This window comes from Anas platyrhynchos, chromosome 1 (genome assembly GCF_047663525.1).
Source record: "Anas platyrhynchos isolate ZD024472 breed Pekin duck chromosome 1, IASCAAS_PekinDuck_T2T, whole genome shotgun sequence".
NCBI classification, from domain to species: Eukaryota; Metazoa; Chordata; class Aves; order Anseriformes; family Anatidae; genus Anas; species Anas platyrhynchos.
The window spans coordinates 79,688,669-79,715,370 of record NC_092587.1 but is presented as its reverse complement, the minus strand read 5'-3'; the positions used below and the strand labels follow the sequence as shown (position 1 = coordinate 79,715,370).

At 40.9% G+C, this 26,702-nt stretch overlaps 2 protein-coding genes across 10 annotated transcripts; one reads left to right on the top strand and one right to left on the bottom strand.

Annotated features, from left to right (window-relative positions):
• Positions 1–796: 796 nt before the first annotated feature.
• STYK1 (serine/threonine/tyrosine kinase 1) lies at positions 797–23,747 on the bottom strand. Of its 8 annotated transcripts, none has more exons than XM_027449889.3 (10): positions 23,606–23,747; positions 12,172–12,276; positions 10,454–10,597; positions 9,240–9,488; positions 8,821–9,002; positions 3,851–3,934; positions 3,389–3,597; positions 3,102–3,142; positions 2,729–2,825; positions 797–2,045 (listed from the first exon to the last, which is right to left on the bottom strand). In XM_027449889.3, the coding sequence occupies exons 2-10, from the start codon at positions 12,236–12,238 to the stop codon at positions 1,841–1,843; spliced, it is 1,278 nt and encodes a 425-aa protein (XP_027305690.1). In that variant the 5' UTR covers positions 12,239–12,276; positions 23,606–23,747; the 3' UTR covers positions 797–1,840. The 8 variants fall into 8 exon arrangements, with proteins under 8 accessions (XP_027305690.1, XP_027305689.1, XP_027305686.1 ...); XM_027449888.2 differs by having other exon boundaries at positions 12,172–12,281; positions 23,606–23,743; XM_027449885.3 differs by lacking the exon at positions 23,606–23,747 and adding an exon at positions 23,460–23,599 and having other exon boundaries at positions 12,172–12,281.
• SYCE3 (synaptonemal complex central element protein 3) lies at positions 23,738–26,702 on the top strand. Of its 2 annotated transcripts, none has more exons than XM_013093124.4 (3): positions 23,738–24,011; positions 24,300–24,408; positions 25,439–26,702. In XM_013093124.4, exons 2-3 carry the CDS (start codon positions 24,300–24,302, stop codon positions 25,606–25,608), a joined length of 279 nt encoding a protein of 92 aa, XP_012948578.1. In that variant the 5' UTR covers positions 23,738–24,011; the 3' UTR covers positions 25,609–26,702. The 2 variants fall into 2 exon arrangements, with proteins under 2 accessions (XP_012948578.1, XP_027305693.1); XM_027449892.3 differs by lacking the exon at positions 23,738–24,011 and adding an exon at positions 24,012–24,152.

Genomic DNA, 26,702 nt, shown 5'->3' with positions numbered 1-26,702 from the left:
AAGTTAAATGATTTTAGACCTTAATATGTATCAGAAATATGTGTTTCTGTGGACAGAATCACAAACAGTGCCTTGGCACAGATTTGCTTTCAGATGAAACTAAAGCAGATCTTTTCTTAGAGGCCGTAAGTTGCTCATCATCCTGAATTCCCTTGATCAAAGTTTTGATCAAGTATGAGGTTTCGTGTAAACCAGAACATTGCTTTTTGTGATGTAACAAGACAGGGAGCTTAAGAACAGTGATGCATTTGTCACATTTATCTCTCCATTTAACAAAGCTCCCTCTGAACAACTGTGCATTATTCATTGGGTCTGCAGCAGTACTATGGATGCTGTTCATGGTTCTAAGATTGTATTACATGTCCGCAATACACACACTTTTTGCTGGCAAAACCTGTGAGAGTATCCTATTCTTGTGCGGAAGGTTTGAGCCAAGCAAATGTTTTTTAATGAATAGTTTATTCACACATGAAAAATAATATCAACTGACTGGTAATTGTGAGTTTAACCTATGTTGACCAGGTACTGTTAACCCTCTTCTCAAACGAGGGACAGAGAAGAGGATATTATTATACATTTTTTAGCATGTGTTAGCATTAAAAAAAAAAAAAAAAAAAAGTTGTTTCAATTCTTCAATTCCTCAAGCTAGAAAGCTAACTGAGCAACTCCTTAACGGAGTTTGCAATATGCCAGTATACAGTGGTGATGTATGTACATAATAAACCAAAGTTCCCTTTATTTCTGGAAGTAAACAGTTTTGTTAAAAGCCTACACCATACAGAGAAAAACAAACAAACAAACAAACAAACACGTTTTATTCATGTTATTTTACATTTAGAGGAGAAAACTTCAATTACAGTGTCTTGGGAGGATTAATAAATTTTAATGGAAAAAAAGAACCTAAGCTCTTTTGTACAGCTATATATTCTTAGTATATAACCATCTCCATGCTGATGTACTACTAATGGTTGAACATTTCCTGCAGGATGAATACTCCCCTTCAGAAGAGCCATTGATTAGCTTTTTTTCACATAACCTTTCTTCTTTTTTAAGAAGAGATTGGACTGTGCACTTAGTCACATGGTCTGAACTTTTGGGTAGACCTGTGCGGTGTCAAGAGTTGGACTTGATGATCCTTAAGGGTCCCTTCCAACTCAGGATATTCTATGATTCTATGATTCTTTTTTTTTTTCTTTTTTTTTTCTTCCAGACATGCATCCTATGTGGTTAACAAACCTAGTTTTGGCTTTGTAGGATGCTGCAAGTCTTCAGCTTGCTCTGAAATTATCTATTTATTGGACACTTAACATTATCCATTTATAAGACATTTATTGAACACTTAATGGGCAAGAATACAACTAACTTCAATAGGTCCTTGGAGAATGTGTAATTGTAATGGACAGAAAACTACCCATTTACGTTACCTACTCAGTCCACTTTTTCTAATAGGACTGTGCCCCATACAATATTCCTCAGGATACCTCCTCTTCTGAATACAACTCAGAAACATATTCTAAATCATGCAATTTTACAGGACAGCAAGATGAGGATGTATTTCCCAAAACATCCTTCAACTGAAATTTGTCCTTCCATTTGCTACAGCTTCCTAGATCAACTTTGCTTTCAAATGACCACTATCAAAGTGGTATCAACGAGGTGATTTAATATTATTATTTCTGGTAGTTTGTTGTTTCAGGTGTGGAGCAGAGATCTGAAATATATCATGTGACTGAAAAACAAAGAGATCCCTCACAACATACACACCTCATTCTGAGCTTGCAAACTGTCTAGAAAGGGCAAATTCAGAGATGACTCCTTTACCAATATGGGAAAGGGTCCTTCAGAGTACAGTGTATTCACTCACTAGGCTATCTACTGCAACACCAGCAACATTAGCATAGAGTTCAGGCACCACTAGCTCAGGCACCTGCAGTACCGCATGGTCATTGCTGGTCTTTACAGCTTTCTGTAGCAACTCAATCAGGTCTGCAGGAGAAGGCCTGTCAGTTGCATTCCACTGCCAGCAGGACTTCATGATGTTGTACCTGTAAGATGAAGAAGAGAGAGGAGCTGGGAATGAAAAGCACCAACACCAAATTTTACTACAGTCAAATCATATTGTACTTAGCATGTCTAGAGGCTTCCTCTTTTTCTGCTTCATTGAAAGTTCTTTCAGTGAAATTCGCAACCAGATAATAATGTGTGAGGACAAAGGCAGACTTACAGTTGTTTACCAGGTTGTCAATTGTGAGTATGGGAAAAGGGGAAAAGATTACATTTGGCATTACCTTTTGAAACAGTAACTGGGATTCTTATAGATTAAAAAGCCTATGAATATTAAATTAAAAAAAAAAAAAAAAGTCTTCACGAGAGGAAGTATGATGCCTCAGATCTCCCCTGTGGATGTTTAGATCATTCTGGAGATTTACAGGAGAATGATTACTCTAGAATAGCTCAGTGCCTTGCATGGAAGCAGTGGAGCAACAAAATTCAAGGGCAGAGAAAGAAACAGGAACAAGAGCAATTTTCAAAAGCAGGTAAGAGAGTTTTTGGCAGTCAAGGTTTCAGTAAGATGTGGCAGGCATGAGAACAAGTCTCCTCAACTATCAGGTTTCTATTTTGTACAGTCTAGACTTAGAGATCTTTGTTAAGATCCAGTTTTGTGTGTTCCACTTCCATCTATCTCTGCAAATCTCACTTTCAATTATCCATAAAGCAAGTGGCTTACATGGCTTGCTGGCAGCTTGAAGGCTGTTTCATAATGTTCCGTCTCTGCAGGTATGGCAAGATGTCAGAAGGTGGTACCTCAGGATATGGTGGAGCACCTGGAAGGGGAAAGGAGTAACAGTAGAAAACCGTGAGATAAAGGTAGCAGCTTCTGTGTAAGAATGTCTTCATTTCCTACCAAAATCCATTCATTTCCTATCACAATTCACACTGAGAGAAAGGCTAAAACAACTATCGAGACACTGCAAGATGGAAAAAAACAGGATGCATAGTTAAATGCCCCAACTTTGCATTCTTAAATTGAGATTTTGGAACTTGTTAATTTGTTGCTTCCTTCTGTATTTTTTTTTTTAATTATTATTAAATCTTCTTACCTAATGTAATCATTTCATACAGTAGAATTCCAAAAGACCAGCTGCAAGAAGAGAAAACAAAGCAGTGTTAAGTTTCCATACTAGCTAGCTAGCAAGCTTAAACATATACAAATGACTAGGCATGACCTGCAGAAATGAGAAGAAAAGGTATGAGATGTAAAGCAGAGCATTGCACTGAGAATAGGTATGCCTTACTGTAAACTTCAGGACATGAAATGATACATGACGAAGTGAAAGAGACAGATCTGACTGATAGGTTAATGTATAGTCCAAAAATAAAATCATACATGTCTGCCTTAATGCTAGGGGGTTTCTTCAGGAGCCGCTCTGGTGCTTGCCACTTTACTGGTACCATCCCTGTGACTGAGCTGGCACCTTTTGCATGAGCTTCATAGGCCAGCCCCAAACCACACAGCTTGGCAGTGAAGCTGCTCTGAAGAAGGACATTCCTGGCAGCAATGTCACCATGGAACAATTTCTTCTGTTCAAGGTATGCCTAAAAGGTTAGAAGAGGAAGAGACCATCATTTTAAAAGGAATTCTAATCAACAGAAGTTTTTACTGAGCTTGCACCCATCCTCCACAGCGCGGAACAGAGGTATATGCTTACCAAAATAATGCCATCATATTTGGCTCAGCTTTAACAAACTACATCCTCACAGCTTAGGCTAAGAAAACTTAAGCCACCATGCAGACTTGTGCTGCAATCAAGCAGGAAGCAAAAAATGCAGCAAATGTGAGCAGACTTACCAGAGCTGCTGCAACTTGCTGTCCAACTTCATATACTTGCCTCTCAGTGAGGTCATAGGGGATACCATTCGTTGTCATTACATCCTAGGATAAAAGAGCAGATCTTGGATCATAGCTGGAGGGTACTGAAAAACTTCATAAAATCAGAGTCACTTAGCTTGGAAGGGACCTTAAAGTTCATCTAACTCTGACCCCCCTGCCATGGGCAGAGATGCCACCCACTAGATCAGGTTGGCCAAGGCCCCATCCAGCCTGGCCTTGAACACCTCCAGGGATGGGGCATCCATAACCTCTCTGGGCAGCCTGTGCCAGTGCCTCACTACACTTACAGTGAAGAATTTCCTCCTAATATCTAGTCTAAATCTATCCTCTTTTCGTTTAAGAACGTTCCCACTTCTCCTATCATTATCTACCTGAGAAAAGATTCCTTCTCCATCTTTTTTATAAGTCCCCTGTAAGTACTGAAAGCCTCAATGAAGTCTCCCTGGAGCCTTCTCCTCCAGGCTCAATGTTCCCAGCCCTCTCAGCCTTTCTTCATAGGACAGGTGCTCTAGCCCTCGTTTCCTTTTAATCTAATAAAATGAGTATTTTACATGTATAATCTTATGCTCCCTCAACTAATTTCATAGACTGACTGTAAATTGACTGAAAGATAGGGGTACAAGGATGGATATATGGTATGCTGGGTAAGATTGGCACACTAGAGACTGATGAGTAAACCGAGGTATAGAGAAGAGATGAATAGGTTAGACAAAATTGGCAGAATACCAGTAAAGAATGACAAATACATATGAATGAAATATATATGAGTGAATTAAATACTACAAATTAGACTGACAAGTAGAAAAGCATGTCTGTAACATACAAATGAATATCTGGGATGAGACTGACAGTCCATCTCTCTTACTCCCCTGTCTGTAACACTAACCCTAGTTGGATACCAAAGTAAGAGAGAGAGAACAATGTAAGCATATGTTGCTTTTCTTGAGTAGTTTTCCACCCCCAACAATTTTCAGTCTAAAGACTTCCCAAGATGGTTATGGTTTCAATATGTTCAGTAAACTTTAACAGGTTATCTTCAGTGAATTTATTCAGTCTTGTCTTGAACCAATATAAAGCTTAAGTATCCACACTAGTTGATGGAAAGGAATTCCATTGGTTAAACCCCTACTTTCTGAAAAATCATATACGCTTGTTTATTTTGACCATGGCACTTATAAGCTTTATTTGTTACTATCTTGTCTTTCTGCTGAACAAGACAAAGAACAATCCCTCTGAATTTAGTGCCCCTGAGGTGGGAGAATGACAGATTTCTACAATAACATAGCAGTGTTTTGTTTCTATTCCTCTCTTACTAATTCACAGAATACCTTGAGTTGGAAGGGATCAAAGTCCAAGTCCTGGCTCCACACAGGGCCACCCAAAAATCAAACCATGCATCTGGAAGTGTTGAGCAAATGCTTCTTGAACTCTGACAGGCTCGGTGCTGTGAACACTTCCCTGGGGAGCCTCTTCCAGTGCAAAACCACTCTCTCAGTGAACAACCTTTCCTGATGTCCAAACTGAACCTCCCATTACAACTCCATGCCATCCCCTCGGGTCCTGTCGCTGTCCCCAGAGAGCAGAACTCAGCACCTGCCCCTCTGCTCCCCTCGTGAGGGAGCTGCAGGCCGCCATGAGGCCTCCCCCCAGTCTCCTTTTCTCTAGGCTGAACAAACCAAGTGACTTCAGCTGCTCCTCATATGTCTTGCCCTCTGTGGACTAAAGTAACTAGGAAAATTAAACTAATATTCACATTTTAAAGAAAATGTATATCATTGAAGTAGCTTTCTGGGTGGAGTGTAGCTGCACTACCTGACCGTTCCCTAGGCTTCCAACCTTAGATTCTGTTGCACTAGGGGTACCTGGTGTGCTGGCTCTAAGGAACAGTGTGGAGCGTAGAGCAGAGTGGAGACACCGTGGCTAGGCTCTGTGACAAGATGAGGTCTCGACTGTTCTTGTGCACACTGAGACCGATAAACTGCACATTTGCTACTGAGACAACAACCTGTCATGATTTTGACAAAATGCTGTGCTCTAGTGAACTTTTGCTCATTATAATATCATTATAATACCAAAACACACTTCCATCCCCAAAGCAACCTGCCTCCAAGGTGCAACCACCCCTCACTGAGCACATGCTCTGAATTTCTCAGAGCCTATACCTTTAAATGAAAGCAAGAAAACTTTACCAGTAATAACCAAGATATGCTTGACTAGAGTCACTCAAGTTCCACCTAAGAGATAGAAAATAATATAAACTGGCTTAAGAGAAAGGGGATGTTAGGGAAGATACCATCAGGAAGGATACCTTCTGACTTCAGTCAATGGGCTGAGCTTCTCTTCCCCCCTCCACTGGGACACCATGGGGTAAGATTTGAAGACTTGGTTATACCAGGTATCTCTGCAGAAACTTAGAAATCTCTAGAGTCTTTGTGCCTTTTAATGCATTAATAGCCAGGCTGTGCACCTGTGCATTTCATGCATGTTAGATTGCTTTTGCAGACGGTGAATTTATCATCGGCAATCCAAAGAACCTGTGTAGCTGTTGCTGTAATAAATTGCACTTAATTGCATTGTTCCTAGCAGTGATAGTTCTCATTGAATGCAGCTAGAGTGAGGGTGTGCTATGTTGTTGGTGAATCCGCGACCGTGTTGTGGTTTAACCCAGCTGGTAGCTAAGCACCACACAGCCGTTCGCTCACCCTTCCCCCTCCCTCTCTGGGATGGGGGAGAGAAATGGGAAAGTGAAGTCTGTGAGCTGAGATAAAGACAGTTTATTAAGACAGGAAAATAATAATAACAATAATGATTATAATAGTATTACTAATAATAATGTGTACGAAACAAGTGATGCACAATGCAATTGCTCACCACCCACTGACCAATGCCCAGCCTAACCCCAAGCAGCCGGCCTCCCCACCCCAGCTAGCCACCCCTATATGTTGTTTAGCATGACCCTAGATGGTATGGAATACCCCTTTGGCCAGTTTGGCTCAGCTGTTTTGGGTCTGTTCCCTCCCAGCTCCTGCTGCACCCCCAGCCTGCCCGCTGGCAGGACAGAGCAAGAAGCTGAAATGTCCTTGGCTTGGTGTAAGCACTGCTCTGCAACAATTAAAACATTAGTGTGTTATCAGCACTCTTCCCATCCTAATCCAAAATATAGCACCATACCAGCTATTAGGAGGAAAATTAACTCTGTCCTAACTGAAACCAGGACAGACCATGATAGTTCAGTTCCTTGAATCTGACCAGATCCATAATGGTTAATCGGCTACGCCCCTTAATGCAATACCCTCTAGAACCTTCATCATCTTCTTATCCCTCTTTTGGACACTCTCTAACAATTTTATGTCTTTGTTTTATTGTGGCACCCAAAATTGCACACAGTACTCGAGGTGAGGCTGCACCAGGCAAAGTACTGTAGGTAACTTCCCTTGATTAGCTAGCAATGTTGTGCTCGACGCACCTCAGGGTACAGTTGGCCTTTTTGGCTGCCAAGGCACACTGTTGACTCATATTCAATTTGCTGTCAAGCAGAAGCCCCAGATCCCTTTCCATGGGGCTGCTCTTCAGCCTCTCGTCACACAGTCTGCATGTATAGCCAGGGTTGCCCCTTCCCAGGTGCAGAATCTGGCACCTGCTCTTGTTCAGCTTGATGCAGTTGGTGATTGCCCAGCCCTCTAATTTGTCAGGATCTCTCTGCAAGGCCTCTCCACCCTCAAGGAGTCAGCATCTCCTCCAACTGTAAAGTTCCTTAGTATGTATTTGAGTCCTGCATCCAGACATCAAACCTTTCCTTTACGGAAACAGCACTGTAAGAGGGGTGTGATGTAAAATACTTAGACAGCACCATTGATTTTGTTGTCTTGCTTTCTAAACTTCTGAAGTATCAAATAAAAGCGTAGGAAACAAATCACAGAAGCAAGGGGTTGCACATCTCCCATTTCTGTCATTCACAAAGCATGCTTAGTGTCTTATTCTAGCTGGACCTCCAGAGCAGCCTCTGGGAAAGTGCTGACATTGCAAAGCATTGCCTGGGTGCTCAGCAACTCCCTTGCACTATTGAAATCACAGAGCATTGCAAGTCTAGACAAGAAATGTCCTAATATTTAGCTTATTTTTTTTGGCTTGTGGTAATATTTTCAAGGGAGTGTATGTTTTCATAGAATCGGTCCCATGATTTCACATCTTGTCAGCAGTGGCCCATCAGTATGTATGTGAAGCCAAGATTGCTTTTGTGCTTCTGTATTATTTCATTTATGTCTATGCTGAATTTCATCTGTTTCTTTTTATTGGACAGTTGTTCTTCTGCAATTGCTCAAGGTCAGCCCCTGCCCTTACTGACTGTTGTCATTGTCAACCATCACCACCTCATTCTCATTCGCTACCCATTTTCTAAGATATTGACACATACAATGAAAAGCACCAGGTCCTAGCACATTTCCCAGCAGAACTTCATGGGTGACCCCTCTTCACTGTAAGTACTTTTCACTCCTATCCTCTGTTTCTTGTCTTTTCATCAATTAGTTATCATTCAAGCACCTTCTCCCTATTGTCATGAGTACTCTGTTTCTTTAAAAGCTTTTGGAGTGGGACTTCATTTGAAACTTTTGGAAATCCAAGTAGCTGTATCACTTCTCACTCTTTTTTCGAATGCCTGTTTAACTCTTCAAGGAACTCCAATGGCCTGCAAAGTAGGACTTCTACTTACAAAATGCCAACTTCTGCAAACTACAGCACATCTATACAGAAATACACTATTTATAGACCAGCTCAGACTTTTGTAAAACATCATTGGGGGATGAAAATAGTTTAGATTGATATAGATTGGATGCATGGAGAGATGAAAAGAATCTTACGTGATTTACACATAGATATGCACATAAGCAATTTAAGAAGATATGCTGTCATCACTTCTTTTGACTCACCTTCCGACATGTCCATAGAAACGTCAACAGGTCACCAAGAGACACATCTTCCATGATCATATAAAGTGGGAACCGGTCTACACAGCATCCAACTAATTCAGCCAGGTTCTCATGATGGCCAAGATTCTGATGGAATTTAATCCTTCCCAGGAAATCCTTTACTTCCTGGAGACCAGCCAGATCTGAAAGAATCAAAGAAATCCCAGTCTAGCACCACGTGGAGGCAGCAAAGAAAAGGGCAAGTAACTTAAAAATCAACATGACTGCAGTTTTCTTTGGTCCAATCAAAATGCTACTATGACTAGCTATATTACTGAACACAGCTCTATCTCTCCTAGTAATGACTGCAAAGTTCTGACCAACATCATGTCTTTGATACACAGATCTGTAACAAAATGCTTTCTGGCCATGTGCCTTACCTTGTAAGGCTTTCAATATGACAGTCGTAGTCTTCCCAGGGTTTCCAGTTTCCAGTTCTGCTCTGTAGATGCTCCCATACCGACCATGTTTTATCACCTGCAAGGTGCCTGGTAAGAGTTTCTCTCGTGGTATCTCCAGTTCTTTCAGAGTCAGGGATGCAGAATTTAGCAGGTTCTCCACAGTTGTTTCACTCATCTGTATATACTGGTTCTTAGGTAAGCTCGATTCTTGCTGGTTCCTGTCATTCACTGACAAAAACAAATATATGTGATGCATAAAACCAAAGGGATGAACTTTTGCAGTAGGTGGCAATGCCCCTCCTATTGTCTTTTTTTTTTTTTTTTTATGTTCTTTTGATTTTTGCTCCATACTGTTTTTGGAAATCAGGATGAAGTAAAGAAATATTAGTGTATCTTACTTATCCCAGCCCCTGAGGCGTTCAAGATCTTTTATCTCCCACTTGACTTGACGAAAAGGCAGAACAAGTCTGGAGACCTGTACTGTATTTAACTGTATAAACTTACTTTCTGGGTAAGACACAATTTGTATTTGATTCCCATGTGCTGAAGCCACAGCCGTTTTTTCTTTTATTACCAACTACTGTTTGTTACGAGAGAGACACACATAGGGTGCTCCCACAAACACCTTATCTTTGTTTTCAGTTATTTCCTTTAATATAGGCTGAAGACGCTTTTTTCCTGTGCAGAAACAAGAACAGTTCAGAACTGGACTTTCCTTTCCACGGAGCAGCATGTGGTTGTGGTAATGACAACCCTTTTCTCACATTCTCTCTTTTCGTCCCCATAAGAAGTGGAATACAGGAGTTTGAAATGCAATTTCTTAAATGACAATATATATAACAAGTTAACTAGGTGTGATCTGCATCCAAAAGACTGTCATACCTCTATGAAACTCTCCTTGCATGAGCATCCATGAAGACTCTTATGTAAGCACACTTTGCAGATCTCACATGATGTTACCACAGTATGGTATGTCGGTTCAGGTTTGTTGAGAACCATCTGCACTACAAATTCCATTATTGCTACCTCAAGTGGGGTAAATGAGGGTTCCCCAACTTTTATGTTCACTAGATTGCTGGATACCACTCAGGCTCTTCAGAAATAGTATTGCCTAATGGCTCAAGCAGTGAGGAAATGGATTGACATGGACCACTGAAACCAACATGCTTTTCTCTGAAAACTATGATGGTTACCTTGTTGTTCAGATGCTGAAGATCCCTCCCGCTTTGTTCGCAAGCCTCGACAATGGAGCCAAAGGATCACGGTTAGCAGGATGACAAAAAAACCCACAAGGAGAGCTGGGACAACAATCACTTCGGTCTGATATTCACGCACAACTACAAGCAGACAAAGAAAATGGGAAGCCAAGGCATAAGCATCACTGTTTTGAAAAGGACTGTGTGCAGCATTACCTGATATGCACAAATTATGTATTACATAGCAGTAATGAATCATTTCAGTAAACTTCAACCCTAAAGGTGTGTGTGGGTGTTCACCCGCTGCTCCTTGGAATAACAACTGAACACTTTTAGTGCTGCAACTCTATTCCTCAAAGGTGCTGAATATTTAAAACCTCATGAAGCCATTGGGACTCTTGCACCTCAGGTCACTTATTTAGATGCCTTAATAGAGGTGAGGAACTGTAACCATGAGTGTAAGTATCCCACCAGTGAAACATAGTTGGCCTTGGCAGAGGGATAGGAGGGATATAGGAAGGGCAGGACATTGCTGTGCTATCACAAATCTAAACAACAGTGCTATACAGGTTCAACTACTTCCATTAAAACTATAGGGAGCATTTTAAAGAAAAAAGAGTGGGATCATCTGGTTTAGAATTTGACCCAAAAACACTATAATTAACAAGGATGTTGCAGGTAATTGACTGTCTTGATTTGGGGGTGGTGCTATTTTTGCACTGGGGCAAGGCACCATTTCAGTTTCCAAAGATGACATTAAGTGATGAAATCAAAATCTCACAAAATCGGTCCTTAGAAAAACAGCAGAGAATCCTATTGACTATGTCATGACATTTTAATCTCACCTTTATGATTCATTCAACGCAGAAATACTCTAAGCTAAAATTATGTGAGATGAATCCCACCATAAAGGCTGGAATCCCCACAGAAGTTTCCACCTTGAGACAATGCAGGGAAAGGTCATAGAATCATAGAATATCCTGAGTTGGAAGGGACCCTTAAGGATCATCAAGTCCAACTCTTGACACCGCACAGGTCTACACAAATGTTCAGACCATGTGACTAAGTGCACAGTCCAATCTCTTCTTAAATTCAGACAGGCTCGGTGCAGTGACCACTTCCCTGGGGAGCCTGTTCCAGTGTGCAACCACTCTCTCTGTGAAGAACCCCCACCTGATGTCAAGCCTAAATTTCCCCTGCCTCAGCTTAACCCCGTTCCCGCGGGTCCTGTCGCTGGTGTTAATGGAGAAAAGGTCTCCTGCCTCTCGACACCCCCTTACGAGGAAGTTGTAGACTGCGATGAGGTCTCCCCTCAGCCTCCTCTTCTCCAGGCTGAACAGGCCCAGTGCCCTCAGCCGTTCCTCGTACGTCTTCCCCTCCAGGCCTTTCACCATCTTCGTAGCCCTCCTCTGGACACTCTCCAACAGTTTCATGTCCTTTTTATACTGTGGTGCCCAGAACTGCACACAGTACTCGAGGTGAGGCCGCACCAGCGCAGAGTAGAGCGGGACAATCACCTCCCTTGACCTACTAGCGATGCCGGGCTTGATGCACCCCAGGACACGGTTGGCCCTCCTGGCTGCCAGGGTCGGTCAAATCCTTCTGTTTGGGCTGGGATGCAAGTGCAGGAGGGGAAAGAGCTTGGTCCCCTTTTAGCAAAGCTGGCCAGCAAAGCTCAGCATAGGAAAGATGCTAAAGGAATCTGTGAATCTTACCACAGAGCTTGTCATTGCTGTTGCATTCCAGTAGCATGCGTGTGAATCTTTTCACATCCCCTGCCATGTTCAATCACAAGCAAGCGATTCTCCAACCTCTGTCGTCTGCACTGACATGAAGAATATTAATGAAATTTGTTAGGAGGAAGGATGATTTAGGAAACAATTAGTGAAAAGAATATTGAGATTTCCACCCCTTAAGTTCAGTAGTAATGTGAAGAAACAGCACAGGGACTTCAAGGCTTAGAGAATGACATGGAATATCCACTATCAAATCCCATGAACTGGAGACTGCACAATCAATGAGAATTTAAGATTATTTTTTTTCTGCAGTGCTACACAAATAATTGGGTACCCATAGGTCTAAAGGTTGTCATATGCACAAACATTCATAGTCACTAATTCAATCATATTTAAAGAGCCTAGCACTTCTTAGATGCCAGATTTACTTAGGTTATCTTCTGGTCCATAATAAATGAACAAATCAGAAGTATGAATACAGAATGTCTGCCATGCTTGACTAGAGTTCTTATCACAACTCATATTATTGCCAAATGTTAAGACTTAGCTTCACAAACAGTATCAGCTAGAATGTTTTATAGACGTTGGGACTTTTTTTCCTGGAAGCATTTATTTATTTATTGGCTATGGGTTTAAGGCAGTTATTTGCAACAACAAATGCTAATAGTAATATGGGATCCTTATTTATACTAACATGGCTTTATGGAACTTGGTGATAGATAAAACATTAAAGAGCTTGTTCTCATGCTTAAAATTAAGGGGTGAATTTATGCTTTATCAGCTGTAAAAAATATGCAATGGAAAGAGGAAAACAGAGTATATCTGCTTTTTAAGATATTGAAAAAAGTCTACTTCATTTTTTATTTCCTTTGATTCTTAATATGTCAGCAAATCCACCTGCTTTCAGGGTGTGGCTACAAAAATATCAATGATACAGAAATAACTCCAAGCTTTTCAGGTAAACTCTGAAAACAAGCAGACAAAGTCAAACAACCTCGGCTATAACACATGAACATACTTACACACAAATACACAGGCATCACCCTAAGAGGAACATTCCTAGCTTCTTTCATTCTCAAACAAATACACAGATACAAAAGACAAGTAGGAACAGACATGATGGCATCACAGGACAACTGACTTTAGGACAATTAGCAAGCAATCATGTTGCATAATCTAAATCACAAACAGTCCAAGCTCTATCTTACCACTAGTCAATAGCTTTGCTTTGTGCAGATGCTCATTAGAAATGCATGCTTATATTTAAACAAGGTGCATGCACAGGCTCACATAAGCACAGGTATACCAGCTGTTACTTATGCAGAAACATGTTCATACAGTCACGAAGATCCACGAAAAAAAGCTTTGATGCAGCAACCACGTATATACTGCTCCCGTTTCTGTAAAAAAGGTTCCTACCTACCTTAGGTACTTGCCATTAGCAATGTCAGTGGGCGGCACATGCATTTTCTAACCATACCCAGGCAGAACTATGTAATCCAGAAATAAAATCACTGGCGCATTAATTGCACTGGCACTCCCACTGGTTGCTACTGCTTACAGAGACGCATTGGTGTTACCAATGTAAAAGTCAGAGTAGACAAGTCCATTCACACTCTACCCTCTTCCAAAACTCAGAGAAGTAGAAAAAGAAGCTGCACTTAGTGATATAATTCTGAAAAGGTTTTCAGTGCTACTTTCCAGGCCAAGAACAAATGAATTCTTGTACTTAGCTCTGCGGCTTGCTGGTCAAACATTAACAACATTGCAGTTCCTGCATTTCCATCCTGAGTTAGCATTCTTGTGGACTGTTCTGCTAACTCAGAAATACACAGATCTCATCTCACATATCTAATCTTCTTATATATTTAATAAACATTTTTTACAGCATACCTGTAAGGCACCCATTGAGGTTATGTGGAACCAACATTTTTAAATTTACAGGTGCATTGTCACCACAGAGCAGAAAGCATACAGACAGTGCTTAAATATTTACTTTAATATATGAAGTCAGTTTTCCAGCATAAAGCAAGGATACAGGGAACGAAAATATGTTAAGAGGTTCAAAACCTATACCTTATTGGAACTGTATTTTTCCTTGTCTGTCTTATGTTGTGCCAAGACCATGTTGTTTCAATCATGAGCACCTGGAAAACTTATCCTGTATTATTTCAATTTAGAATTTGTATTGGACAACTTGTGCAATCACAAGTAAATATCAGTTTAGTTATTCCACTGTGTTTGTTTTTTTTTTTAAGTACTCTTTTGCATATACTAAAATCTACTACCTGGAACTCTTGGATCTTCATTTCTCTTCATTGCTTACTTCTAAAAATACATTTGCTTCTCCTTGCCTGAGCCTATCTAGACTTTCAGGTTATTCTGATTTCCTTCTCCTTCTGCTTGTTTCAACAAACTCATGATTTTTGTTTTTTACACAAATCCTTGAATTTCCTTTTTTTTTCCTACCACAAGCATTTTTTTCCACCAGATCTGATGTGCCGTTGTGCTTGTACACCTTATACAAGAAAATTAATTGGTAATGAAATATAAAAATAAAACATGGTAGGTAACAACCACAGTACTAGGCTACTCTTCCTTCAGAATGCCAAAGATCAAGGTAACAGCGATATGTTTCTGTACAGTTTCAGGCTCTCAAGACTTCCTGAAAGACACCTTCCCCTTCATACATTGACCAGAATGCAAATTAGCTTTTCTCAACAAAGCTCCTCAACTCAAGGAACTGAATGGAAGCAACAGGAGGCTGTGAAGTTCTCGGTAAACAAGTTTTGAAAAGGCACCTGTTTCCCTGATAAGGGCTCAGAAAGAGGGGACAGGAGTTTCACTGAAAAGATCTGATGAGACATGGGAGCTTTTGCTGTGGCAAAAGGAAATACAGCTTTGCTAGTGCCTGTAAGAGTAATGCTCAATGTATTACTAACCACATTCAGATACAACGTGGCTCCATGTGAACCCTAACAACAACAATCAAGCTTTTCTTCAGCCAATACTTGAATCCAAAGCCCCACATCCAAGATAAATATATAATCAAGACTGTGGTAGCTAGACATAGCAAAAGTAGCTGCCCTTAGACTTAGGCACGGTACTTTACTACCATTTTTGTGGGTGGTACTAGTTCACCAAGCAATTTAACAAGTGCCAACACAGGCTCAAGGAAGTGGCAAGACCATACATCCAGAAGCAGGAACAGGGATCTTCCGCTACCCAGAATATTGAATGGCTATTTTGTCTAAAGCTGTATCATGACACCATTCCCTGGGTCAGCACCAAGCCACAGGCACTGTATGTCAACATAAGCCCTGCTACAAATTTTTCCATTCCCTGTCATTCATTCCCATGTTCATGTTCATGCTGTCCCTCTAGTGCTAGCACAAGCATTTACAGGGCAATGTGGTAGAATGAATTGAGCAGGTGATTGCCCTAAAATAAATGATCTCTTGCATTTTTCATCAGGCTCAATTTACGCTTATTTAAGTGCCAGCACCTGAAAGTCAAGAAGCCTAAGAGACAGACATTGCTGTGAAGACTGTGAAGTAACAGAAACATAAAGTCTTACATGTCAATGGAATATATGGGAATAACTGGCTTGAGAACTGTGCACACAAACTGGCTGACACATTCAGGAAAATAAGATGCTGTATGTACTCGTGGTACATTCACTGGCAAACTGTGTATCTGACTTGCAACATCAGTTCCCATTGTTGAAACAAATCCATGTGTACTGTATAGCTATTCTGGCTAAAGGAACAGGTGATTAAATTAATTAAATATGATAAAATTAAAGGCTAAGATTAATTCAGATCTTCATTAAACCTTTTAAACTGTGCTATGAGCTGATGTGGAAGTTAACATTTCATCAGACTTCCTGACTTGCATAATTGCACACCACTTTATTATCAGAATATGCTTCCAAATGTTTTTCTTGCACTCATCATTAGGACCAACTGTAATATGACTGCAGGTAGGTAAGGAACAGATGAGTAATTATTCTCCTCAATCTAGCATACTAAATAGCCTGACTGATAAATGACAAAAAAAAAACTTTAATCATAATGCCTCCTATTTTATTCCTTGCGGCAGTAGATCTATACACAAGCTTTTCCAGTTCTGTACTGCTTTTATTATTTTCTTTCTGTTTGATATGACCTTTGAACATTGCTACCGGTCAAGGCTATGACAGACATTATGAGTGCAAGCACGCAACTCAGGTCATGCAGCTGGAAAGGAAGGGAGCTGCTAGGAACCAAAATGGCAGTGAAAGCACAGTGTCTGGGCTCCAGATAGCCAGGTAGCTGTGCACACTGAATGTGAGAGAGGGAGAAGAAAAATACCACAGAAAAGCAAGCAGAGAAATAGAGACTTCTTCCCAGCAGTGTCCACACTTTTACACAAAAGCAGTATCCAAAACAAATAAAAAACAGCTCCCACGGGTCTCAAACTGAACAACATGATACCTTTCATGTCTACAAAAAGCTATGCACCTGTTAGCCTGCATGTCCTGTCCCTTCTGCCTTCAGAAGACTTTAGTGACTTTTCCAACAGCCAGGCAGATCATGACATTTTTGCAAGGCTTCCCTGACCCACTGAGCCATCTCACCATAAGGCACCTCTGAGCTACTTAGTCTGAGCAGCATCTCCTGCCGTGTAGAATGGGAAATTCTGACTGGTCAGTACAGGTAATAACATACCAGAGCCACCTCACTTCTGTCCCAAACAGGGATTACTGATAATGCCCTGTGGCTTGCTGCACTCGCTGTCATAATTTCTCAGCTATAAAGATTGGTATTCTAACTCACTTTTGCATCAGGTGGCAGCTGTAACACTCTATAAAAAAACAAAGTATTTCAAAAAATCCCATACAGTGACTCAAAATTTTCTCTTAGTCCAAAATTAGAAGCAATACCTGAACATCAAATCTAGGCTAGCTGCTACTGAAGTATTTTAAGGAGTTAAAGAAAATCAGGATGACTACTTCTGAATAGATATACCATGGAAAAAAAAAAAAAAAAGCAAGTAACGAGGTTCATGCTACTACCTGGGCAGGTGGATCACTTAGGGCAAACCTGGCTCCTTTTCAAGGGAGCAGAAAAAACAGGTGAAGTCAGCAGTCACCACTGCACTGAAAAGTATGAGTGAAGAGGACTCTGCACTGTTGTGCTTTTATCCTAAGGAGATTAGTCCAAACTGGCACCATGTCAGTGGAGATATGCAAGATCTTATGGTGCTAAGTTTTGCTTAAACTCAGATCATCTCACAAAAAAAATGAATTTACTTGTACATCATGAGGAATTCCTGAGCAGAGAAGTGTGAAACAGTACAGAAACTAAATGGTGATTAAGACAAAAATATTTTTTTCTAATACAGATAAGCCCTCATATAGTTTCTGAAATACTAACATACATTTTAATCACACTCCCCTTTACTAAGGCCACAAAAAATATTCCTCATAGGTAGCCTGCAAAATAATAGATAAAATAAGATAATAATAATAATAATTAAAAAAAAGTAACAAATACATTAACCTGAAGCCATTAGTGAGAAAGAATATGAAACGCCTAGAGGCCAGGTTCGCAAACATACATTTACCCATGACCTTCCTTTCTGTAGTTCCAAAATCACAGGCTACTTTTGAAAGCACCAGCCATGTTGTATGTTTTTCACTGATTTTGGTAGTAGCTGCAAGCACTAAGCCTGTACCCAAACCCTAGTACAAACATAATATAGATATTGTGAAATATTGTGACAGAAAAAGCCATACCAGGGCATTAGAAGAGTTGAGAGTTTTTCAAAGGATCACATGCACATGTAGTTCTTGTAAAAAAAAAAAAACACTGCCTGATAAAAATACTGCATGTCATGTTGCTGCATAATGGCTTAAGAAACGATGTGAACCTGCTTTCATAGACACACAGCCATATGGAAATTTAGCTGAAGTTGTGCACATAACTTTAGTTTCACAAGTCCTTAACTTTTGGCTGTTGGTGCATTTAATGTAGATTGTCTTTATGCTTAAGTAGCTTATGTGTGCGCACACATAGATGGAAACAGGTAAATACACAGAAAAAAGCTAGATACCCGCACCACGTAGGATTATTTAGTTTCCTTACAATCAAGCAGTAGTGACAAATCAAATGCTACTCAATTCTGAATCCACACCTAGGCACATATTACTTAACTGAGCACTGAACATATTTACATTCACGGGCACTGCATTGCCTTGCATTATTTCAGTGAATTGAAACTAATTTTAAACAGTACTTATTTCCTTTCTTATTTTTTCCCTGTTTAAAATGTGCCTAGAAGTTATTTCATTATTTCATCAACTTGTGTGTAGAGGGTATCTCCCTATTTTCTCAAACCCCAATACCATTATGACAAGATTTTATCACAGAGATGTATAAGTGACTTCTGTACAAGCAGTAAGCACACATACAGATGTATAAATTTTACAGTGCAGATATATCCTAGTTCAGGTCACATTTATGTTAATAGAAGTCTTTTCAAATGTTTAAATATTCATCAGCTAGTCTTCTGGCAGCGTTTTCTCTCACTTACCTCAATCACACCACTTCTCTTGCCCTGCAGTACTCTTTTCCTGGAACCCACCTGCTGCCAGCTCCCTGTTTGTCTGAAGCCACTCCTGATAATGCTGATGGTTACCTCGTGCAGTTGTAATTCTTATGACTAAGTTCCTCCTCACTGATTTGCCTGCCCCTGACCTGCCCAGCTGCAGTTCTTTACTCCTCGAGGTTTTCTCGGCTGTCTCCCCAGGGGTATCGCAGGAGCCTAAATCCAACACACAAGCTGACAGGTAGGCACACACTCGTAAAACGGGTCTGCCTGGCTTGCACACACCAGCTGCTCACCCACTGATGACAGACACAGGCAAAGCAAAGACTCCTTGGGCGGGACCTTCGAGCATAATTGGAAAGGCAGGCAAGCGCCCATCAAGAGGGACGGGCTAACATAACAAACGGAAACTGCACACTTCAGATTAATGGTTCATCTTTAGAAATAAAATGGGTTCTCAGAACACAACATTTGGACAACCCCCCTAAAAAAAATTCCAGATGCTGAAAAAACTTTCTATCAGGAACACAACCCGGTAGAGAACATGCAACTGAACAAAGGGAGAAAAGATGAATAATACCCAAACAGATAGTTGCAATGCAAGGTTTTTTCACATTCAGACTTGCTTCTTGTATCCCTCTTGCTCAGGCTGCCCGTGCATTCTGTCAGCATTTTCCATCTCTGCTGTTCAGCTCTTCCCTTTCCCTTTCCTCTCAGTAGCCCAGCTTGGAGCTTCCCACACAGCCCTGTGTGGGAAGCTCCACAATGACTTGCACTTACAAAGCCCCTTCAAAATCCATCCTAACCTCCCCAATAAATCCTGTTAATATTCTAGAACACACCCTGCAATCTCATCTTGTTACCATGCCCCTGAAGTCCCTGTTCAGCTCTGTCAGTGCCCTCAGTCCTGAGCAGCCATGGGGTATACTCTTCATTATGTTTCAGTTCTTTAGCGTTTCTGCCCTGGGGACTTCCTTCCCAACCAACCAGTGTATTTGAGTCCCAGCTGCTGGGCTGTAGGCTCCCCCTGTCAGCTCAAAGACTGCCCTCAGCTATCACCGAAACATCTTGTGTTTCACCAAAACATCTTGTGTTTCAGATTCCTGACTCCTGATTATATGAGCCTGTAGAAGATTATTTGCTTACCTACTTCACACTAGTGGGAGGCAGTTGTATTACAAGAGGAAGCAACATGAGACCTACCACTGAGAGACAAAGTTCAGTGCACAGTCATGACGCTCTACTGGTGGCTTTGGATAGGTAAAAATCATATGATCTCTGACAACTGTTTGAGCAGATCTGATTTATTCCTATTAACACTTTGGTGCTGTATAAATTAGTTTTGGGAAGTTTTTAGCTGTGGTAGAGGCAATAGCTTTAGATAGGGAAACACAGTAGTTAATTTATCCATAGTAGCAATTGCATATCAATGTATCTGTACAGCAGTACCTCTCAAACTTCTCTCTGGGATTATCGTTCCACCTGGCATTTACTTTCTAGGTGTAAAGAATGGTTAAACTCAGGAGTGGATCTCTTTATGGCTTGATCTCTACAGAGCCTGGCAGAAGCGAGCAAAATAATATTAGTGAAATAGTCACATAATGTGGACTTCTGTACCCCGAGAAATCAGCAGAAATCCTCTAGACTGAAAATTTTCTCGAGTTACAAAGATCACTACAGCTGCAGACCATAGGCTAAGGCTCTCTTGACAGCGTTGGACTTGATGATCCTTAAGGGTCCCTTCCAACTCAGGATATTCTATGATTCTATGATTCTATTTTCCTCCTGTTCTGGTGCTACCCTGCATTGACTGTCAACAGTACATATAAGTTGAATAAGTAAAAGATATGAGGATCTATACCTCACTCTTCATTAAGAAGCAGATAAATTGCAAAGAATAGTACCTCATTTAAATGTCCTCTCTACTGAAATATGTTGCTTTCCAGAGGCACTTTCCCTAAGGGCAGCTGGGGGAACAAATATACTGTTTAAGAATATAATAAGTGATAGTCTTTCTCATTTTGATCCTTGTTCCACAATTTCTACAGCCCCCAACTTGTAGAAATAAAGAGTAGGAAAGGCATGGGGTTAATATTCAAGGTATGCATATGCAAAAGTAGCAACCCCTGTTGCTTTTAGTTTCCCCAGTCAATCTTTCTGCTGTGATGCCAGTCAGACTGGTTGGAGAAGATGTTTTAACAGTTCAGAGTTCAGACTTCAACTATAGTCTTCCTCACAGATCCATAACCCCCTCCCCCTGTTTGGTTAAGGGACAGCAGTCGTTTATTGTCCTGTGAAAAGCAAACTTCTGCTACAAGTCTTCTATTGTGTGCACATCCACAAAGAAAACATTGCCTGTTTAAATGTCCTAATGTTTTTTTCCTTATGCAATTTTTTCCTTATGTATGACTAGGCGCACTGAAAGGTGATGGACTGTCAGTCTTGCTAACAAAAACATCCTCTTTACCACACACAGCAACCATCCAAACCAAACACAACTGCTAAGTAACCTCAACAACATGCTTCTGAGACTGAGTGGCAATGCAGCCACAAACCATTCAGTCTTTGTCCTATGTGATGAGACTGTTCAGCAGGCTGCTACTTTTCTAGTTTAACTTCCAGAAAGTCAGCAAACTCCAAAAAACTGTCACTGGTCCAGAAAGTAAGCTTCATATGAAGGGATCCTCTTGTTTAATCTTGCTGTTGTATCCACACTTTTTTCTGCAGTAATTTAGAGGCAGTAAGTTTTCTGATGTTTACTTTCACATCCTACTGTAAGATTTGAAAACCATGCCCACAGATGATGGATCATGACTGATCTTTTGGTCAGACAAAGCCCACAGAGGTTGAAAGGCTTAGTACCTCTTCCTTTGGTTCCACAAGCTAGCCATTTGTCCCTGAGCAGGGTAAGAATCAGAAGAGATGATCTAGAAGTGAAAGAAACATTCCCATCATTATCCCAAGTCACTTCTGCCTCAGGAGCTCTGCCTCTCATGATGACAAGATATTCTGACTTGAGAACAATTCATTTGCCTCGATTTTTCTTGAAAATAGTATCTCTACTGTGATTTTCAATTCATCCCTACTGCTTTTGTTATTAAAAATTTCCATAAGAATGAAGACTAGGAGGAGCTGCATTACATGAAGAGAAATGAGGAGGAAAAAAAGAGCTCTTCCATACAAAAACTAAAAGATCAAAAGATTAATTCTCATCAGCCAGTTGAAGGTCCAGTAATTTGCCAGCACTTCCACTATTTAATGTGAGGCACAACTAATAGTAATCTTTTCCACCCACTTTCCAGCCAAACTAGACTGTACCTTTCCCAACTCTATTCCTGAATCTAAATGGAAATTTCCTTTGCAGTTTTACAGTCTCTGCCTTGGTGGTCAGCCCTCCCTACTCAAACCAGATGCTCAGGAAAGATCCTGAAGGATGGTTAGATGCTCGAAGTACATAAGCTCAGTAGGTTATGGTAGAGTTTTCCCCTTTGGCTTCTTTGGCAGATTTTCCAGGCCCAGAGGCTTGGATTCATTTGACAGAGATGAAAAACAAAGTTAGGAGTATGACTGCCACAGACTCTCTGTTATAGTTAGCACAAGGTCATAGGCACTTCTGTAAGCAGTTCAAGCACTAAAACCCTCTCTCCCTACATGACAGGTATAAAGGGTAGCCCAGCTCCTAATTCACATCTTTGTCAAATGACAGAAGTTAGATAACATGCGTCTGAGCTAGAATCTCTTGTTTTCTTCTTCAAATAAAGAATTTCCCAGAGCGAGAGCTCACTGGGTTCCCCAAATCAGTAGTCATCAATTGACGAACTGTTAGACTGGAAGTTAGGTGCAGCACATACCATTTGCATTCCCTTCAGCTTTGTGTGGTTTCTTGTTGCTCCTGACCTTAGCAACTAACACCCTGAGCACAATAGGCATGCAATGCACATTCTTCAGTTACTTTTACCTTTTCTCTTTCAGCTTCTTATGTTCTTTCTGCTAAATAGACACATTTTCCTCCTAAGTTCATTTTTTTTGCCACTGCGTTTTTACATTGTTCACATTTCCAAGTGAGAACACAACAGCTCCTCTTGGCAAAACTTGGAAGCTGTTGAACAGAAGTACAATTGCCTAAACACCCAGTCTAAGTATTGAATAAATTGCATCGCTTCACACAAAAAGAAGCAGTGAAGCCAGCTCTTCCCTGGCAAGGATGCCAACAGAGACCTCACAAGCACTTAAGAGTATGTGTATCACAAAAGTTCACCTAATGTAACACTGTTACATAAAAGTATGCTTGTTTCCATGTAACAACACATTTTTGACCTGTAATTCACCCTCTACCACATCTCCGCGTCCTAAAGGACTGGCAAGAAGACAAATAAACCAAGGCACGTTGAAAACATGCTGTTCCCGTCTGCCAGTGCCCCTGGAAATGGATTTCAGCCCGTTTAGCATTATGCACTAGCAAGGTACTATTACTAAGCTACTGGAGTTGCGTGCGCACATTAATTATTCTACAAGCAGAGGATGCTTGCTGCCCAGATTTTCATGGAGCGAGGAAGCAGTACACGGGAAGGCAGCGCCAGACAAACACACGGGTGCCCAGCCGGAGGCAGCACAGCCCCCGGGAGCTGAGGTTCCCCAACACCGAAACGCCGCGGCAGCAGGGAAGGGGGGGTTACCTCCTGCCTTCCGGCCTCCGGGGAAGGCCAACTACGTTTGGCGTCCGCTGTGGCAGGAGGGGCAGGCGGCCGGGACGCCCCGCGACAGCCGCCCACCCCCCAAAAAAGAGCCGTGTCCTTCCCCGCCCCTTCCCTCGGCCGCCTACCTCGCCGCCGCCGCAGCGCTCGCTTCCGCGAACCACAACATTTACCGGGGTGGCTCAGCCCGCGGGCGGGCGGGGAGGACGGCACGGCATTTTCTCGTGTCCCGTTGCCGCCCGCCCCTGTGGCGCGCGGGCCCCGCTGGCGGCGGGGAGCGGGGAGGGTGAGGGCGGGGCGGGGCCGGCGGCTCCGTGAGGGGCTGCGGCGGGCCCCGAGCCGTGGGACGGGGCCGTGGCTGCAGGGTGGCACGGCACGGGGCGGTTTGGGGACAAACCGCGGGATTTTGGGCAGCTGGTAAAGGCGGGGGTGCGCTGAGAGCCCTCAGCGTCCCCGTGAGGCCGGGCGTGCCGTTAAAACGCCGCGAGCGTAACAGGAAAATAGACAACGTTTTCTAACGATCCCTTTGACACGGTAATCATTGTCATTACAGATACCAAAATATTTACCTCACGCAAATACAGCACATTTCAGCGTAATTCTTTCTGCTTAAGCTGCTTTTGAAATGGATTGAAGGAAGCATGCGACATACAGTTGGTAACCAGTAACTTCCAGGTCAGGTTCTTAATGGCTTAACGTGTAAACGGAGAAACTCACACATTTTGTATTATTAATCTGTATTCCAATATCGTCTCCCCTCAGCTGTTAAAATCAACTCACCTCAAAGTAAAATAAAGTATGAAATACTTGCTTTCCTTGCAGATGGCCAGATCAGAACCTCAGGACAGGAATTACGATAATGTGGTAAAGATGGTAGAGGACCTGAACAGAGACTTAGAGAAGCTTGTGGAGGAAATGGAAAAAATGACAGGTAAAGGTCTGTAGTAAGAACAGTGTGGATTTGTCTAGTAGAGCGAAGACACTGGAGATTTATTAATTATTTAAATTTATTGCTGTGAACTTCCTCATGTGATAGAAATCTAGTTGGAAAGAAATTGCCATCAGCAAATGCCCTAATGTTCTTAATTGAGAGAAAAAGAGTGCAAATAATCTAATTGGGCATTAACACTAAGATGATGCTTAGTTCAGAGTGGTGGCTGAAAGCAGAAATAATATTAAGGCATTTAATTTACAAAGATTAAAACATAAATAAAAACATAAAATGAAAATTTAATTTTGAAAAATGGTGGAGTACACAGTAACTCTTCAGTCAGTCCATGACAATGATCCTGTTGGATGACTCTTTACAAATTTAATTTTATGTATGGAGAAGACTACATATTCCTCTTCATATTCTGCAACAATTCTATCAGAAACTGTACAACTAACACAAGTGGATGGAAATTGATAATTAGATTATATGTAATTAATGATGATTTAGGAATGTTGTTGAAAAAACTACAGTAAAACAAAAAGGAAAGAATGAAATTTAAGAACTGATCTCATTAGTCAGGTTGTTCTTAATTGTTTTTCCATCTCCGTGCTGTGATCTTTGGCTTTTCTTTTCCTCACCTAACATAAGCCTCCTGTTACTGGTCTGGAGCTAGAATTCTTGGGTTTCATTCATTCATTTTAAAAAAGTCCATTACACCTTTTTTAATTACCCATTTTGTTGTAAACATCAGGTAAAAGTGTCCATTTCCTTTTTGTACTTTACATCTGTATGCTTCCATTCTGAAGTATTTTGAGACATTTATAAAAAAGTAACACCAAACATATATATATTTTTTAATTTTGAGCATTACTGTGAGCAGTTTCTGCTATTTTATTATAGGCCTTCTCTGACATAAGGTCTGATCTAATAATAATCAACATCCTTTATTCTTTTATTGAATCAGCCACTGCATTTTTTTATTTATTTTTTTTAAATTCCTGTCTTGGTAATATCTTTTGGTTTAAAGTGCAGGCAACCTGGATGGCATATGACATGGTAGTAATGCGTACCAACCCAGACCTGACCAATTCCATGAGGCGTCTGGAAGATGCCTTCCTGAATTGCAAAAAAGAGATGGAGAAAAAATGGCAAGAAGTGCTAATGGAATCTAAAGGTGAAGAGCAAAAAAAGGAATAAATTAGTCATGCTGTCAGAGCTACATCCCTTGGAAAATCTCTCCAGTCTTTTTGTTTTCCAGCCGTGGAGGTTTCACAAACACCATGGAAAATGGATTGCCATTCATTTTACTAAGAAATACTTATATGTGTACATTTATGGAAATATTTTGATGAGTATACATACATGTATTAATATTGTTGAATATACAAGGTAACAAGGTGTCTATTTTTATTGCATTCATCAGCCATCCTTGTAGTGCGTGTGTGCATATACAACTTCCTGGAAGACCACTCTCACTTCATAGTAAATATGTACACATGGAATAGTTTTACCTCTGAACAAATGTGTTGGGGCAAGAGTGTGTGCACAATGGACAACTGCATTGCACCAGCATGTGCCTATCAAGGAAAACTGAAGAATTAGTTTGACGTAGAATTGCCTACTAGGTGTTCAGTGACAGAATTTTATTATTAGATAGCTCACCTGTAGTGTTTTCATTTTGTTTCCTTGGATTTTTAACCATTTGTTTGGACTGGTTATCCCAGAAAGATCGTTTCTTTCAAACTTTCTGAAGGTAACATGTCTTATTTCAGAAAAAATTGTTTATAATTATAGACCGTAGTTTGTGTGTGAGGTTGCTGCAAACACCAAATTGACATTATTACAAAACATGCTTTTCTCCATATGTTCCTACTGTGGGATATTAAAAAGGAATAGAAAAAGAAAGAAATTTATCTTCTTGTCGAGGTGTGGATTAAGAGCATCACCTTGTGGCTTCTAGTTACTGCGTAAATGAGCATCTTACCTGAGCTGGAAGTCAGTGTAAGCTTTGAGAAGTAGTTCCTCTTTCATTAAAATGCAGTTTAGCAATGCTAGCTGGCATTTCTAGAGGCATAAACAGTAAAGAATATGAAATTAGAACTATATTCTTGACTTTTGCTCCAGCAGATAGGTCTTAATTCCTGCCAAGGTAGGGCAAAATGGCATAACAGCATGATGAATCTTGTGATTTGATTAATCCCTGGAACTTTTCATGGCATGTTGTCACTTTGGTACCTCTGACAGTATTGTCTTTGTTCTTTAATGCTGCATTAAAGAATTTTTTCAAGAGG